This window comes from Lutjanus erythropterus, chromosome 7, assembly GCF_056507025.1.
Source record: "Lutjanus erythropterus isolate fLutEry1 chromosome 7, fLutEry1.hap2, whole genome shotgun sequence".
Taxonomy (NCBI): Eukaryota; Metazoa; Chordata; class Actinopteri; order Lutjaniformes; family Lutjanidae; genus Lutjanus; species Lutjanus erythropterus.
In genome coordinates this window covers 19,732,510-19,748,894 of record NC_139323.1, presented here as the reverse complement: position 1 = coordinate 19,748,894, position 16,385 = coordinate 19,732,510, and the positions used below count along the sequence as shown (strand labels likewise).

At 39.2% G+C, this 16,385-nt stretch overlaps 2 protein-coding genes across 6 annotated transcripts in view; both read left to right on the top strand.

Annotated features, from left to right (window-relative positions):
- The first annotated feature begins 401 nt into the window (after positions 1 to 401).
- hdgfl2 (HDGF like 2) lies at positions 402 to 10,643 on the top strand. Its single transcript, XM_084723098.1, has 16 exons — positions 402 to 636; positions 1,135 to 1,211; positions 2,464 to 2,605; positions 3,701 to 3,922; positions 3,999 to 4,121; positions 4,221 to 4,289; positions 4,417 to 4,603; positions 4,731 to 4,815; positions 4,929 to 5,226; positions 5,347 to 5,480; positions 5,589 to 5,656; positions 5,866 to 5,936; positions 6,042 to 6,143; positions 6,471 to 6,627; positions 6,732 to 6,849; positions 9,514 to 10,643. The coding sequence occupies exons 1-16, from the start codon at positions 565 to 567 to the stop codon at positions 9,611 to 9,613; spliced, it is 2,025 nt and encodes a 674-aa protein (XP_084579224.1). The 5' UTR covers positions 402 to 564; the 3' UTR covers positions 9,614 to 10,643.
- An 880-nt stretch (positions 10,644 to 11,523) lies between these two features.
- The window catches only part of ap3d1 (adaptor related protein complex 3 subunit delta 1), a 34,350-nt gene continuing 29,488 nt past the window's right edge, over positions 11,524 to 16,385 (top strand). For 4 of the 5 annotated variants that reach the window (XM_084723095.1, XM_084723096.1, XM_084723094.1 and 1 more), the window contains exons 1-2: positions 11,524 to 11,853; positions 16,044 to 16,139. In XM_084723095.1, coding sequence (XP_084579221.1) covers positions 11,758 to 11,853; positions 16,044 to 16,139 — 192 coding nt within the window. In that variant the 5' untranslated portion in view covers positions 11,524 to 11,757. The remainder of the gene's footprint in view (positions 11,854 to 16,043; positions 16,140 to 16,385) is intronic. The other variant, XM_084723097.1, reaches the window with a different exon arrangement.

Here is a 16,385-nt window from a genome sequence, read left to right as displayed (position 1 = left end):
CAATTCCTTGTTATCAGGTTTTATTGTATAAACCAAATAAAGTTTTTGCTAAAATACTGACAGGTCTGTTTTTTTAAGAGTTTTTGAAGAGTTCTTTTCCAAAATAATAATAATAATAATAATAATAATAATAATAATAATAATAATAATAATAATGACAATTGGGGGTCTGTAATTTGATCTTTAATAGTATAGTGTCTGAAAAATTATAATTGGATTGGACTTTTTGTGATGAAATTGATTGTTTTCTTTCATCAAGAAATCAATTGCATAGCCGTTTAATTGCAAGAACGAGTTTTATTTCTTTTCCATGGTTTTTGAATAAGAAAAGAGACCTTAATTTTGAAGGCTTGGAACGGCGCTTCACCGGAAGTGTCATGTGTCTTGAAGCTAACTTCTCTCCGCGGTCTCTTCTCGCGGTAACGTTAGTATACTGTTAGCTTGTTAGCTAACCCCATCGTTTCCAGGTTTCGTGTCGACCTGAAAAAAACAAACGAAGAGAGACACAGACAGGCTTCGCAGCTGAACACATTTTAAATCCAGGCTGCATAGAGGAGCGACAAAATGCCACACAACTTCCAGCCCGGAGACCTGGTCTTCGCTAAAATGAAGGGGTACCCCCACTGGCCAGCCAGGGTAAGCAAGTAACGTTAGCGGCAGCAGCCGGAGGGGCGGAGGGGGGATGAGCTGCTCTGCATGGGACTCTGGAGAAGCTTCTCTGACTATCCTCGGCTCTGTATCACATGGATATCTATCACACACACATATAACTTCATTTTTATTGGGCTGACAGGCTGGTTTCAGGCCCACGGTCAGTGTAGGAGTAGCATAATTTGCATGAGATGCTGGCCTAACGTTAATCTGCATGGAGACGTACAGCAGCGAGGCTAACGTTGTTATGTTGTATATGACGTCTGAGATATGTCATTCTTTTTCTCTAGACAAGAAGCCCTTCTCTTCATATAAAAACTGTTTAATGTGCACTAGATATACATACAATTTAAATCAGTTAAAGATAAAGCCACAATATTTTGTATTTCCTGTTAAAATTAGCACCAATACAAAGTAAAATCATGTTTGAGTTACAGAAAACTTGTCATTGCCACTGGGTTTTAACAAAATCTTGCTTTACAGATTGAAGATGTGGCTGATGGGGCAGTAAAACCACCTCCGAATAAAATCCCAATTTTCTTCTTTGGGACACATGAAACGTGAGTACAGTAATAATAATAATCTATTTATTTAGTATTGTACTGTACAGTACTGTATTAGCAATTGTTACAGAATGTAGTTAAATTAGTGGTTTGCTCAGAGCTGGTTAAACTTAAACGACTGCAAAGGACCTGTGCTTTTATATGTAATATAAATTACAATTGGTGCTGTAACGTATGTTTTGAAGCCACATGACGTAGGGCAGGGCCATATATCGATATTATATTGATATTATGATGTTATACTGGGTATTGTCTTTTGATGTTGTCTTTTCCTGGTTTTAAAGGCTCCATTACATTATTTTTTTTAACTTACCTAACTGGTCTGGCCCTTCTATTTGCCTTTATCCATTTAGTCATTATATACACACTACTAATGATTAATTATCCAAAATCTTTATAGTCATCCTGACAATGTTGTAGCAATACTGATAAATATTAAAGTATTTGATCAAAAATTTATAATTTATATGTATATATATTTGTTGTGGAAAGCCTAAAAATATTGAGATATATGTATAAGCCATATTACCTAGCCCTAACTTGAAGAACTTAATAGCGAGTCCTTTGATGTTGCTGCTAATTCCCCTACACATGCTAGTGTTTTATTATGACATGTGTATGTATTGGATTTTATTTTACCCATAGTGTGTTTATGTATAGTGTATAGTGTACTGTTTTTATCTTGAGCTCACCAAGGATAATTCCAATCATCCATTGTTGATATAGCAGTGAGGTATTGAATATTTAATCTTTTTTATCCATGTGAAAGGAGGAAATGTAATTACAAAATTGGTTGAAATTCTTTTTGTAATACAGTGGCTCTTTGTCATGCATGGTTGAACTGGCTATGCCAACTTAAATTTAGGCCCTCGACACATCTGTTAGTTGTCATGATGTCCTCTTTGTGAGCAGTAGTGCAAGACAGAAATGCAAATAACTACTTTTATATTACACATCTGCTTGTCATTCTCCTCTCTTGAGCTTTATTCATTTCTTACTGTTAGCCATTGAATTGTCTCACATTGAGTCTGCAGTATGTTTCTGAGAGATGTGTTGATATGTCTGGTCTGGCATCAGACACCATCTGCTTGACAAGATGGCACCTGCAGTATATGAATCCATCACTAGGTGGCACAGTCTGCTGTTTCAAAGTTTCAGTGTAAAGCATCCTAAATGCCAATGCAAACACCCTGTTGGTGATGATAAGTAATTTGACTGTTAACATTTTCTTTGTCTGTCTGTTTCACAGAGCATTCCTTGCGCCAAAAGACCTTTTTGCCTATGAAAAGTACAGCGAACGCTATGGAAAGCCCAACAAAAGGAAGGGATTCAATGAAGGTTTATGGGAGATCCAGAACAATCCACATGCCTCTTACAGCGCCCCACCTGTGGTAAGTTTTCCTGATATCAGAAATCCTAATTCCTGAAGCGTCCACAATTCATCATTCATCTGTAAAAGAAACTAAAAATGTAGATGTAGAAGTTAACCTAACTCTGTGAGATTTTTATGTTGTGGAATGTATTTTTATGTTTTAGAACTCACATGCATATATCCACTAGGTGGTAACTTTTAAAGCACTCTGAACTGTCTGGTTGTTGAAAGGAGCATTACAATTTAATTTGCTATGTCTTGGCATTGGATTAAAATGCCTCGGTTCAGTCTAGGCCAGGGGTCTCAAACTTACTACTCAAAGGTCTACATCTGATTTTTATTCAAGGACAGAGGTGCGAAAAAAAAACAAAAAACATTTAATCAGCTCACTTAAAACTTTTAAGCAACATACATTCAACAAGCATTTAATTAATGTCACATGACAGGCCAGCATGGAAGCTAGGCAGAGATGTTCAAACAGTTAGTCCATTTATTTCTAACTCAGACATATTCTTATGACTTCATTTATATGAGTTATGGAAATCATTTATTTGAGAAAACAGCCGATTTAGGAGCTGATTGCAAATTCTCCAGTGTAAAGTTAATTTGTGAACTCGGTGGCAACAACCATACACAACACTCTGTCAAGTAGTTAATGTTGCGTTGACAGTGTTGTCAACGACTGACACTCATCTGGGGACAGAATCACTGTTAATGATCTCTGTATATTCAACATCACTAACAATATATTGATCAATAGAAAACGTATTTCTAAACATAAAACATTACACATTGTAACATATTGTGTTCATAACATGAGTTATGGACTGAGTTTGAATTGAGTTGCTGTTCAGTCTGGATGCAGACTGAAGTCCAGACTTTAAGAAGTACTTACTGCAACATCTTAGAACCTTTGCTACATCTCTGCCTTCATGTTTCTTTTCACTGTCAAGGACAGAAAAAAGTCATAATAGGTATACATATATATATATTTTAAATGTTGCAGTTCCACCTGGCAGACTGGATTTGGAGGGTTTTTTTGAAAGGCTTTTTAGACTGCAGTGCATTTCACTGGGCCATTCATATTAATCTCCTTATCATGGTTCATCTGCAGCCAGCCAGCTCATCTGACAGTGAGGGAAACAATGCCGGAGGAGGAGGAGGAGGAGGAGGAGGAGGGGGAGGAGGAGGAGGAGGAAGTGATGAGGATGATGATGAGGAGGAAGCCCCGGTGCCTCAGAAAGCAGACTCAGGAAGTGAGGTCGACTCAGATTCTGGGAGTGACGACCAAGGAAGGGCAGGGGCAGTGAAGCGAAAACCACCACCACCTGCTAAGGTAAGTGTCTGTTTATTTCACTGTTCAGTTTTCAAGTTCAATTTTTAAATTTTCATGCTCATCATTCCTACTTTAGCGGCCTCCTCCTCCAAAGAAGGCTCGAGGCTCATCCAGTGACCGAGACGGAGAGGAGAGTGGATCCCCCTCTGAATCAGAACCAACACCTTCAGAGTCTGACTCCGGCAAGAACAGTGACCAGGTAATTAGACCCACACACACAGCCACAACTTGTTCTAATTGTTCTGTGATCTGAAACTAAACAGCTCATAAATGTTACACATTTGTTTTCTTCCAACAGGATTTTACTCCAGAGAAGAAATCTGGTGGCCGAGGTGGGAAGAAAGTAGGGGGCAGAGGGAAGAAAAAGGTAAATCATCAGCCGCATAAACACATTAATATCACATTAAAAAGATTTCCGTAATTTTGTCACTGCAGTTTGTGACTTCTCTCCTGTATCCCCATCTTAAAATACCCTTTTCTCTGTAATGTTGCAGAAAGCGTCATCTGACTCTGACTCAGACTCAGGATCAGGGTCGGAAAAGAAAGTAGTGGACAGCGACTCAGAGGATGAGAAGCCTCGACCAGCTCTGTCCGGCTCTGAATCCCAGTCCGGCTCAAAGTCCAAGTCAGACTCAGACTCTGATCCACCTCCCCGTAAGGGCCCACAGGCACGCAAGAAAGGTGTGTTTTAGATTTTATGTCAGCTTCATCCAAAATTCTAGAGATTAACTTTTTTAGAAAGGAGAGTTTTCATGTCCTTCTTCTTGCTGATGAAAAGGTGCTCAGTGCTTATTTGTCCCATCCACAGACAAACCTGCACCAAAGCCTCGTGCACGGAAACCCAAACCCGCTCCAGCAAAACGAGCACCTTCATCATCCTCCGACAGCGACAGGTGAGGCTCCTTTTAGGATGTTTTTCCTGTTTATGCACCATTTATCAAATGCAGTAATGTGCATTCTGGGATACACACCAACTTGTTGTAAAGGCAACACTGTTTTTTCACAGTGACAGTGAACCTGACACCATCAGTGAATGGAAGAAACGAGACGAGGAACGCAGACGAGAGCTGGAGGAGCGCCGGAAAAAGGAGGAGGCCGAGGAGCTTCGCAGGCTACGGGAGAGAGAGAAGGAAGAAGAGGAGAAAAAGAAGAAAGACAAAGAAAAGGGTAAAAAAGGGAGTGACAGTGACAGCAGCAGCAGCTCAGATGAAGGTGTAGATGATCACCCACTGAAGAAGTCCAAGAAACCACCTCCACCCCCAATCCCTGCGCCCTCTGACTCGGATTCTCCACCACCATCTGAGGTATAGTCACTTACTAAAAAAAGTCATCTGTTACATTTTGCTTTAGTCAAAGTAACAGGACTGCAGATGATTCAAAGTGCTTTTGACACATGCAACATCTTGTGCTTTTCCCATCAAAAGATAAAGAAACCACCCAAGAAGCCCGACAACCAGAAGAAGGCAAGAATAAAGAAAGAGAAAGAGAGGAAAGAAAGAAAGGAGAAAGAGATAAAAGAGAAGAGAGCCAGACGATCTGAAGAGAAGTCCAGACTGAGGTGAGTGCACAATAGGGAACGGACTACAGTATGCAAACCTCATTAGAAGAACTTCATTATAATTTAATGCGCACAGATCACAGAGTTTCCTTCCTCCGTCTCTCTTAGGTCCAAGCCTGAAAAACCCAAACGCAAACCAGAGAGGCCACCAGAGAAGAAAGTGGAAAAGAAAAAGGGTCAGTCTCTCTCATATGGTTTCACAAGCACTGCTCTTATTCACTGCAGCTGATTAGTGATCATTGCCTTAAGGAAACTTATTTGCATAGACTGAAACTGTGCAACAGGTTGACTCACACAAGGATCAATTATGTTTATGGAATCTATGAGAAGGATAGTAGTAATTCAGTTTGACATACTGACTGTTACTATATGCATTAATATGCAGAGCCATCACCAGAAGAAAAGCTACAGAAACTCCACACAGATATAAAGTTTGCACTCAAAGTGGACAACCCAGTAAGTGACATTTATGATTTTGGTTAATACACTTTCACCTCATTCTGTCTTTTTAATGCAAGCATGAAAACTGATTTTTATTTGTATATATTTGTGTGTTCTTAGGACATAGAGCGGTGTCTACAAGCCCTGGCAGAACTTGAGGCCGTGCCCGTCACCAGCCAGATCCTCCATAAGAATGCTGAAGTTATTGCCACACTGAAAAAGGTGACATTTCTTGTCTGACTGTCTTTATACTTTTATGTATGCAAGCTCATCTTGCATCAAAACAGGATTATCCACATAGTGAAAAGAATGGAAAAAATGTGTACATGGTACAGTATGACATGGTACACAACTCATCCACTTCTTTTTATTTTATATATTAATCATTCACTCAAATGCGCATTTGCAAGATGTTTAATATGGGATAAAAGTGTTAATTAGGAGTAATTAGGAGAGGGTGTTGTCAGGGCAGTTCTGTATTTTTCTCATTGAAATTCTCATGTCCATTCTCACTTTTTCTTTTTTTTTTCTTTTCTTCTTCTTTTTTAGATTCGGCGGTATAAAGCCAGCAGTGCAGTCATGGAAAAAGCTAGCGACGTCTACAACAAGTTAAAACTTCGCTTTGTGGGCAAGGGAGAGGTGGCAGCTAAACCTAAAACAGAGGATAAGGAACGTGAAGATAATAATGAGGAGACGCAAAACACAGGTAAAAAGCACACATCATCGTGCATACATTTGACCTTGGTGCTACACTACCTTCATTTCTTTTTGTGTTTTTTCTTTATGTTTATCTAAATTTCCATTTTCCAGACTCCACTCCAGTGAATGGGGACTCTGAACAGAAAAACGATGATATGGAGATAGAAGAAAAACCAAAATCTCCTGCCCGAGAGGAGAATAATGACGATACCGCTTCAAGTCCAAACAGGTAAACATCTCGTGAAGTAGTGGTAGATCGATATGGGTTTTTTTCAGTGACAGATGTCAGTATTTAGAGAGCATGGTGACCGATACATGATGCAGATATCAAAACAATGAAAAGTCACGTGATTCCATCATTCCATGCACATTACAACCTGATATATATGGTTTTCTTAGCCAGTAACATATTGTTTTAGATAGATTTAATAAATAAATTAGGTTATGCTGTAGATTTCAGAACGTGGCTAGTATTTAAGGTAGCACAGGGTACAGTATGTCAGAAGCCATGTCATTCAGCTGCATTATTCTATACATTATTCATGATACTGAATTTAAAAAGGCTTGAATTAGATATTGTCAAAATAAGGCCTTTAAAAGTAATGAATGTCATTTACAATGGTCTTAAATTTTTGTAAAATTGTAGAATTAAATAAATGCAGTTACGTCATAAATAACAGTCAAAAGTATAAAATGTTTTGTGTGTATTTAATGTTAGAATTTGCTCTGTTTGGTGTGACTTGGAAGTTACGATTATACAGGTACGCTACCGTTTCTGTCAGGGTATTGATTTATGCTTTTAACTGTGGAGTGTGTGGGAGCTCTGAATCAGTCACTTGTCAGGAAAAAAACCCAAAATGTTTCCCACCGTAGCACTAACAAGCTAATGTTAGCTCACACCCTCAGAATAGGCAAGTGTCGTTTTAACCCTAACAGCTATTTTACACTGCATGCAGCATGACTGCGATACGTATGCAGCACGTCGGATGCAGCATGTCAAGCTGCATGTCATTTTACACTGACTCCATTCAGAAACTACAGGACTAAATGTTTTTGATATCTCCCCCTGTGGTCATTCATTTTTTTTGTATCCACAGTGGGGATAAGTGTTATCCCTTCCTCTGATCAGACAGAATTTATTAAACCATTATCACGCTAAGCGTTTTTAGCCCTGAGCTCCCTCTTGCCAACAAATTCTGGATATTGCCGACAAATCAAATCGACGCACACCCCTGAGAGTGAGGATCGTTGTGTGTACTGTTCAATGACATGATCCAAAGTTTGGCGAGAGCTCACTAGTGACTCGCCGACATCCAGACAGATATCAAGCAGGTTTGATGTCTGGTGGTCTTAGGGACAGCTTGAGGAGACGGGCTGCAGCTGCAGCCAACAAGAGCAGACACAGCACACGGGGCTGAGAGCTGCAGACACAGGCTGAGAGGAGCCAAGAGGCAGAGAGAGGAGGGAGAGATGGAAGAGCACACAGAGGTGCCCAAATATAGAACCACTTCAACTTTTCAATATATATTTATATCCAAGAATGAGCAAAAATAATTCTAAAACAGCATTAGTGGCTATAAAGTTAATGAAGTAGTTAAAATGAGCTCCTCCACCTCCAGCCACACTAATGCAGCACTTTGTGTGTGTGTGTGTGTGTGTGTGTGTGTGTGTGTGGCAACAGACAGGTTTGACTGTGCAAGACAACAACATGCTGCATGCTGATGCACTAAAAATCTGTCACTTCTAGTGTTTGTTTTCATAACAAAACATATTTTGGACAGCAAGCAGATGCTAAAATATCAGTATTTTAATGAGAGGAGAGGGCCGACTCTCATCTCTTTAGAATAAAATGTTCCATTGTTTTTCATTATGGACACTTCATATCCAAATTAATTAACACACTTGTGAGAAAGCTTCTAAACTGAGAGGAAAGGGGCTCTGGGCCTTATTTAGACGATCTATAGTACATGGTCTTAAGTGCATGGCGTGTCCAACCACACTTTGCTATTTAAATGGTGCATAATCTTGGTGCAAAGTAAAGTGCAAATTGGCTATATTAAGTCTCTTAAATAATCATAGGTGTGTTTTGGCAACAACATGAATGAAACCAGTGTCATCCCAAATAATGGTAATAATAATAATAATAAAGTCTTACTAAATTCAGATTCTCAAGGACTTTTGTCTGAAATCTGTACTGATTTTCCATTATATCTTTCATACTTTTGCCTGTGTGGGCATGATGTTAAATTTAATTTTAAGTGGTATTAAAAAGGTCTCAAAGGTCTTCAGAGGTAATCTCTCATAACATAATATATTTAATATTAGCCATTAACAGCTTTAGATTAGATCTGTCATTTAGGATGGGAAAAACATGTTAACATTTTGAAAAGGTGTTGGTGAGATAAGAAATTTAAGCAAACATTTACAGCAGGGTGCATGAGCGTACAGGTCTGTACAGGTCATGTACAGGACTCAAAATAACTTTTTCACCACCTTCCCAAAATTCATGAGGAGGAGCGCTATCATTGCTCCACAGCAGCCACACTAACAAGGCTGCCTTCAGACGTATATGTGGACATGTTTTGGTTATTGGCCTTGTGAGTGCAGGCATTGGCCAATGACGGTTATTTCAAAATGCCAAATAAGTGGCCTGATAAATTGATCTGTCAGTAATGTGAAGAAACATACAGTATCTTTGCTGCACTTGCAGTTGGACAAAAAAAAGACAGGAATTTCCTCGGAAAAATGACACTTGGGTTTAAGCAGAGCCATGTGCACTTACCAAAAAAACAAAGAGGACACATTTGCTGACTAAGTATCTTCCCTGTTTAATATATCATATTTTAACCACAGCAGTAGTTGTGACTGATGATGTACTTTCTGCTTTCTTTAGAAGGAGCCCCGACAGCCCTGCTGAACAACACAGTCACACGTATGAAGATGCAGACAACTCCATCTCCACAGAGACGGAACCGCCTGCTGTAGAAAGCTGAAAGACCCTTAACCACCACTGCAGTGGACCAAGTGCTAAAGATGGTGGCCTCTTTGTTTGACGTCATACAGTGCTCCCGGCCCAACAACACAACACACACACACGCAGTTTCCTACAGTATCTGTTACGTCAATGTTGATGTTTTGGACATTTTGTACTATGATGATATCAAACCAGAAGGCCCCATCACTCAGACAGTTTGGTCCATTATTTATCACAGCAAAAAGGAAAGCTTATTAGTCTGATAGTTTGTGGCGCCGTGCGACCCCCCTTTTGTTTTCTGAAATGTACTTTTCATTTTATACGACACTCGGCCCGTCCTGGATTCTCACCCTGTACTCCTGCTCCTGGCTACTGTGTTCTTTCTACCACATGAACTCTTACTTTGGTCTTTCATACCGTATGTATATTGAATGATTACATTTTTAGCACTTCTAACCGGATTTAGGCTGGGTTAGTATGAGATGTAACTTTGATGATTCGTGTGGGGAAATGGAGCCATGACGTTAATTTTTTGCTAATTTTGTGCAACCCTTGCTTTGCATCTGTCGGCTTAATTTTTTTTATAAAGCCTAAAAAAAACATCACAAAGGCCTCTTGTCTGTGTGTATGGCATTGTGAGAGTGGTAAAGTACTATTTGTGAGTCTTTTATGTTAAGTATGTTTTTTTTTTAATGTAAAGTCATTAATAGAGTCACTTAAAACTGTTTTCCAACTGAGGTCCACCTACTTTTTATAGCCTTGTTTGCAAATATTTGCATCTACAGTTTTGTCTAAAATAATAATTGCTGTGGAGTTAAACACCTTGCACTCTCGTCTCCCCATAGTGTCTGCTTTCACTAACTCGCATAATTAATGGAAATAACTTGTACAGATTGAAAACTGCCCTTAAAAGCTATTGAGATCTCATGTAGCTGCAGCCTATTTGCCATTTTCCTGTCATATGCATACAACAGGTGTTTTTAGTGCTATGTAAATTGGTAAAGCATTTCTATCACTAAGTTGAGACTTGAATAAAAATCTCAGCATGGTTTTGTTTCTATCTCATTTCTCAACAAAAAAATTGCTGCTTCACCATATGACTGATTATTTGTTGGTTTCTGGTACCACATTTATGGTCAACCATCTTGTTTGTAAAATACTCAACTGTTTTTACATACTCTGCTTACTGTAAGCTTGTGAATGACTGGTTGAAATGTCATGGGGTTTATTCACAGGAGATGCCTGCCAATACTATTCAAAATAACATTCAAAATGATGGCCATTTTTGAAACTGTATTTAATAGGTTTATCATGTTATAAATGTGACTTTGTATCTCATAATTATGACTTTTTATCTCAGTTTAAAATTTTTAAAAGTGATTATGGCTTTTTATTTCCTAATTTATTTATTATCTAAATTATATTTTATTTAATAATTTTGCCTTTTTAATTTTTTAAATTATGACTTAATCTCATAATTGACATTTCCTATCAAAATCTCAGCTGGCTTGACTTTTTATCTCATAATTTTGTCTTTATGTCATAATTTTGACTTTGTATGTCATAATTTAGACCTTATAGTTAGTAATTATGACCTTTTATGTCATTTCGAAATATTGTCATAATTTTGATGTTTTAACTCATTGACATTTTAATTAATAATTTCGATTTTTTTAATTTAATAATTTTAACTTTTTTTTATGTCAATTATAAATTTCCACTCATAATAACTTGTGACTCGTAACATTTATGTCATATTTATGACGTACCGTGGAGATTAGTTTTCTGATATTTATTTATTTATTTTTTCCCATAATTTCAAATTGTCAGTGTCATAAAATAGTTTACTACTATGAACGGGGGACTAGACCTTTAATTCCACTGATTCCCACATGAGAATCTCGCATAATACTCAAGTCAGCTGACTTTCGACGCCATTTTGTCAGCCATTTCCTACACTGATCCGTTGCCAGCGTCTCTGCACAGCACAGGACGCCCCGTCTGGCCTCAGCTTCATCTGCCCGGGTTTGGTAAACAGCAGCGGCTCCTGCACACACGGTCCCGGGTGGATGAGAGACAGTCTAGAGGGTCGTTCGGCACCCACTAGACCTCTGGAAGGCGCTTGGCTCCGCAGGACAGAAGCGGCACAAGTCACAGACAGACATGGCTTTGAAGATTGTCAAAGGGAGCATCGATCGGATGTTCGATAAAAATCTTCAGGATTTAGTACGTGGCATTAGGAATCACAAGGAAGATGAGGTAAAACAACCGACCAGCAAACACTGTCACCTGGAACATTTTTAACCACACATTCATTGATGTTTTTAAGTCAACACATACTGTCATTACCGTTATCGTTGACTAGCTAGCTAACGTTAATAGCTAACGCTAGGTATATTAACGTTAGGTGGGCTGGCCAGCTAACGTTACCCATCAGCCAATTTTCTTTTCCTAGGATAATGAAGGAATGTCCCGCCCTACTCTGCATCTGATTGGCTCGTAATCGTTGCCTTTATTGGTTGGGTTGGTTAGGTTTAGGTATGAGGAATGGTGACTGGTTATGTTGGGGCAGGAATATCAGGGTAAGCCAATCAAAGGCGGAGTAGGGCGGGTTATTCCTTCGCCATCCTAGCTAGGAAAAAAAATATCGTGTACCGTCAAGCTCAGTCATTTCACCCGCTAGCTAACAGTTACTCGAAACAGCCGTTTTCAGTGGCCAGTGCAGCCGACAGGAAGTTTATTAAACGTTTGCTTAATAACACTTAATGGAATGCATAATGTTAGTGGTGCTAACTTTGTAGCAATGTCAGGTTTTAAGCAAGGAGGTGTTACTGACAGCTAGCTAACCTAGCTAACTGACCAGTTAGAGGAAGTGGCTCGAAAGATTATCACAATTTACCAGATTTCTTTTAACAGAGATCATACCGGAGGGTACCGGGAATTTGAATATGGAATAATAATTTTAGCAATTTATGGGCTTTTGATGACTGATTAATTTAGGGAGAAGTATCAAGAGGTCTTAAGTCATACTTGCCATTTATTTGAGTTGAGGACACCAGTGTCACTTGACTGCTGAACGGATGATGTGATGCTCTGGTGACATGGGCAGTGTATGAAAAAAAGGCCTAATCTGTCTATCCGGTTCACTTTGAGTTTGAAAATGCAGATGGACCATTCTGGGTGATGTTGTCAACATTACACTTTATACGTCTTCAATTTGTAAATCATGAAATGAATCAGCCAGAAGCTTATTTTGAAATCCCATCAGTGATTGAAGGTGATGTCATCTATATCACAGGTCCGTGGGTGATGACAGTATCATCACAGCACCAGCTCTCAGATGTGAGGTGGGAGTAGGGTGGGATGGGCCATTAGAGGGCACTGTTTGGGGCAGCCACGTTTCCATCTCTCACATCAGCCTGCTTCTTTCATAAGCTCTGTGTTAACCTGCTTTCCTCTGTAAAATGCACTGCCAGGTAGCACAGGTGGCAAATGTACACACACACTTGTGTAAAAAGACTAGAAAAATAGACATGCTGATTCAACTTCTTCACTCAAGTTAAAGTGTAAACATACAGAATCTGTAATGTATTGAGAGTATAAAAATATTGATCGAGCCTTCCTCTATTGTCTGTTTTCATTTTGTTACATCTTTCATGTCATTTTTTTGTTTTATTATCTGTTGTACATGATATGCAATGACATGTAAGGAAAAGAAATGAAAAGTAAAAAGTTGTGTGGTAATAAAGACTCAAGTAAACTACAAATACCTGAAAACGTAACTCATGTGCAGTAACAAAATATTTGCACTGCTGTCAGGTATTCAGATGGGGTGGATATAAGGCAGGATCACTGAGTGGTGTTTGCACAGAGCTGTGGTGCTGTGCACACCTGTCTGTCTCAAGCTGTAGGTCAGGTGTGAAATGTAGAGGCAGTGTGTCTGACCTGAGGGCAGCTTTTGGATTTGATTTCTTTCTCAGCGTAGCAGATTTGTCCTGCTTAACATTCTCATCAGAAAACCAATTTCCAAGCAGGGGCTAAACCAGCAGATCTAATCAAATATTGACACATTTTGCTTGTATTTTATGCATTCTATATTTGTGTCTAAATGTTTTTAGAAATAAAAATCAAGCACTTAGATCTGCTATGTTTGCCATCAATCCTTGATCTCTTGATTCAATGTATGGGCTAAGCTGTTCACCATTGGTAACCCAACCTGGGCAGCCTAGATAAGGTGGTGGTTGCCCTGTCAACAGTGGACAGTTTGCTGAAATATTAATACGCTGTGTGTGTGCGCACGCACGTCTGAGTGTGTGTTGACTTTTTCCTGGCCAGCCCACAGTTTCTCTTACACTCTATTTATTTTTCACGTGTGTGCTGAGTCTTTGCATGGTTCATTCATTCACTCTCCCTCCCACACTCCCTCCCACATCTTTAGAACAGCACCATATAAAGAAAGGTGTGAAGATGTCTTAAGTGTAATTCTTTGAGATTACCAGGAAGAATTTTAGGCCTGTTTGTAATTGGTCTCTTTTTTTTAAGGTGCAGCACAAGTTAGCTTGAGCTTACTCATTATTTGTTGGGAGGGTACAGGCCTTCGATTTTATATCCAGCTCAGGATGGTCTTTGTTGGCCCTTTGACAACTATGTCAGTTATTTCAATGGGTTCTGAATTGGTCATTGAAAACAAGTGTCATGGAGAAGCGGTGTGTGTGTTTGTCTGGTGACCCTGTCTAGAATGCCTCCCTGCCTGCCCTCTAGCCCTGCTAGCTGCAGGAGCAGCAGCAGAGCTCAGTCCTCCCCCCTCTACCTCCTCCTGTCACTGTGCTGTCTCATGACTGCACACACATGACCAGCACACACTCACACTCCACAAAGCTATATGTGTATGTGTTTGTTTTGCAAGGTTGCTCCTCTGAACAGTGGTTGACTGATTGCTCTATCTAGAGGTCTAACTGAGCTTGTCCTCCACTGTTGAATGAAATGTACCTCCTGTTCTCCATGTTTCAGGAAATCTAGCGTAATATAGCAGCCAGGGATCATAAAAGAGCAGCTATTTTTTTTTTTCACTCATTCAATCAGGCGTGAGGTTCCTGGAAACATTCATTTGTTAAAATGCTTTAGAGAATGGGGAGCTGTTGGGTCACCCATTTCTTATGACGTGCATAGACCAACCTGTGTTTAGCAGCAGTCTAATAAGAATGATGGATCTTTTGCTTACAGCTGCAACAAATAGTCAATTAATTGATAATTAGTTGCCAACTACTAATTGATTAATTGTTTCAGTTTTCAAGCAAAACATAAAAAAAACTTCAGCTTCTTAAATGTAACAATTTCTCATGTTTAATGTGTTTTTTGTTCTGCAAGTGTGGGCAGTTTGTTTGAGCTGTCTGAACTTCTGTAGCATTTTAAACACATTCCCCCGATCAGGCCATACATCATTCAATCAAATAGGCAGATTTGACCATTTCAAGTGTGTCAGTGAGGGAAATGTTCTTGGCCTGCAAGCCAAAGCCACATGCTGTATTTTTACTTACTTATGTATTTTAGCAGTCAAACTGCTGGCTGGCACAGCCTTGGAGCACACTCTGATACAAGTCATGAATTTGATGACATTAGACTTGGAATAATTTTGAATGCAACACAGATGACTCGTGATTTGGGTTTGACTATGACTTAAAGCTCAGAGTGGGGGGCCGAAGCCAGATGCATATTAAGAGTTTAAGCCTGCATCATGACTTTATAACAAGGTGCTTATGGCTGCTGGAAATCCCTAAAACATTTGAATTTTATTGTGGTGTTTGCAAGGTCTGAAAAGTGCTTGGATTTTGGATAAAATGCTTGAAACTGCTTGAAATTGTAATTGCATTGCTTTCACAATAAATTGCCACCTGACTGAATAGTTCGCTTTTTAGTTGAAGAAATAAAATAAGTCAGACATAAGCTCAGTCAGTTTCTATAGGATGACAAGTCCAGTTACAGACAGATGACACATTTTGAAACGTGTTTTCCTTCATTTCCTTTCATTCCTTTGTCACCCTTCTGTAGGATTCCACCAGGAAACTTATTTTTGGTAATAACATCTGATTTAATGTGATTAAAAAAGTGAAATAATTTTGTATGTATATAAATATAGAATTTACCATAGCTGTAAGGTGCTGTAAGATCCTGAGAATGCACCTTGAAAATTCTTGAAAAGTGCTTGAATTTCATTTTGGAAGAGGTATGGGAACTCTGTTATCAAGTCAAGGATAGAATTTAGGACGTATTTGACTTAACTTGAGCTTTCAAAGCAGCCATCCAGCTCCACCTCAGCTGGCTGGTGTCTTGGATAGAAACAACAGAAAGACCAGGATTTTCCAGCTTGGTTGCAGGCTCCCAGTCTGGATATCACTCTACCTAATCTGATCTGGTGTGTGTTGTTTGTCCTCTCTTTTGTCTGCCCCCAGGCCAAGTACATCTCCACATGCATCGATGAGATCAAACAGGAGCTCAAGCAGGACAACATCGCTGTCAAAGCTAATGCTGTGTGCAAGCTCACCTACGTAAGATCTCTCAACACCGACTCTTTCTATCTGTCACTTCTACTTGATATATAGGCATACATCATTGTATGGCTCCTCAGTGTAAGCCAGAGCCTTTTTGTTCTGATAGCACAAGCAGACTTGTGCTATAGGATAAACAAATCCAGATAAGATTTGGTTCATGAGCAAATGTGTTTTGTTATGTAATGTTACGTACATACTAAAGCAGGTAAGAAATATATTTTTCCTATATGTTGTATCTCAAGT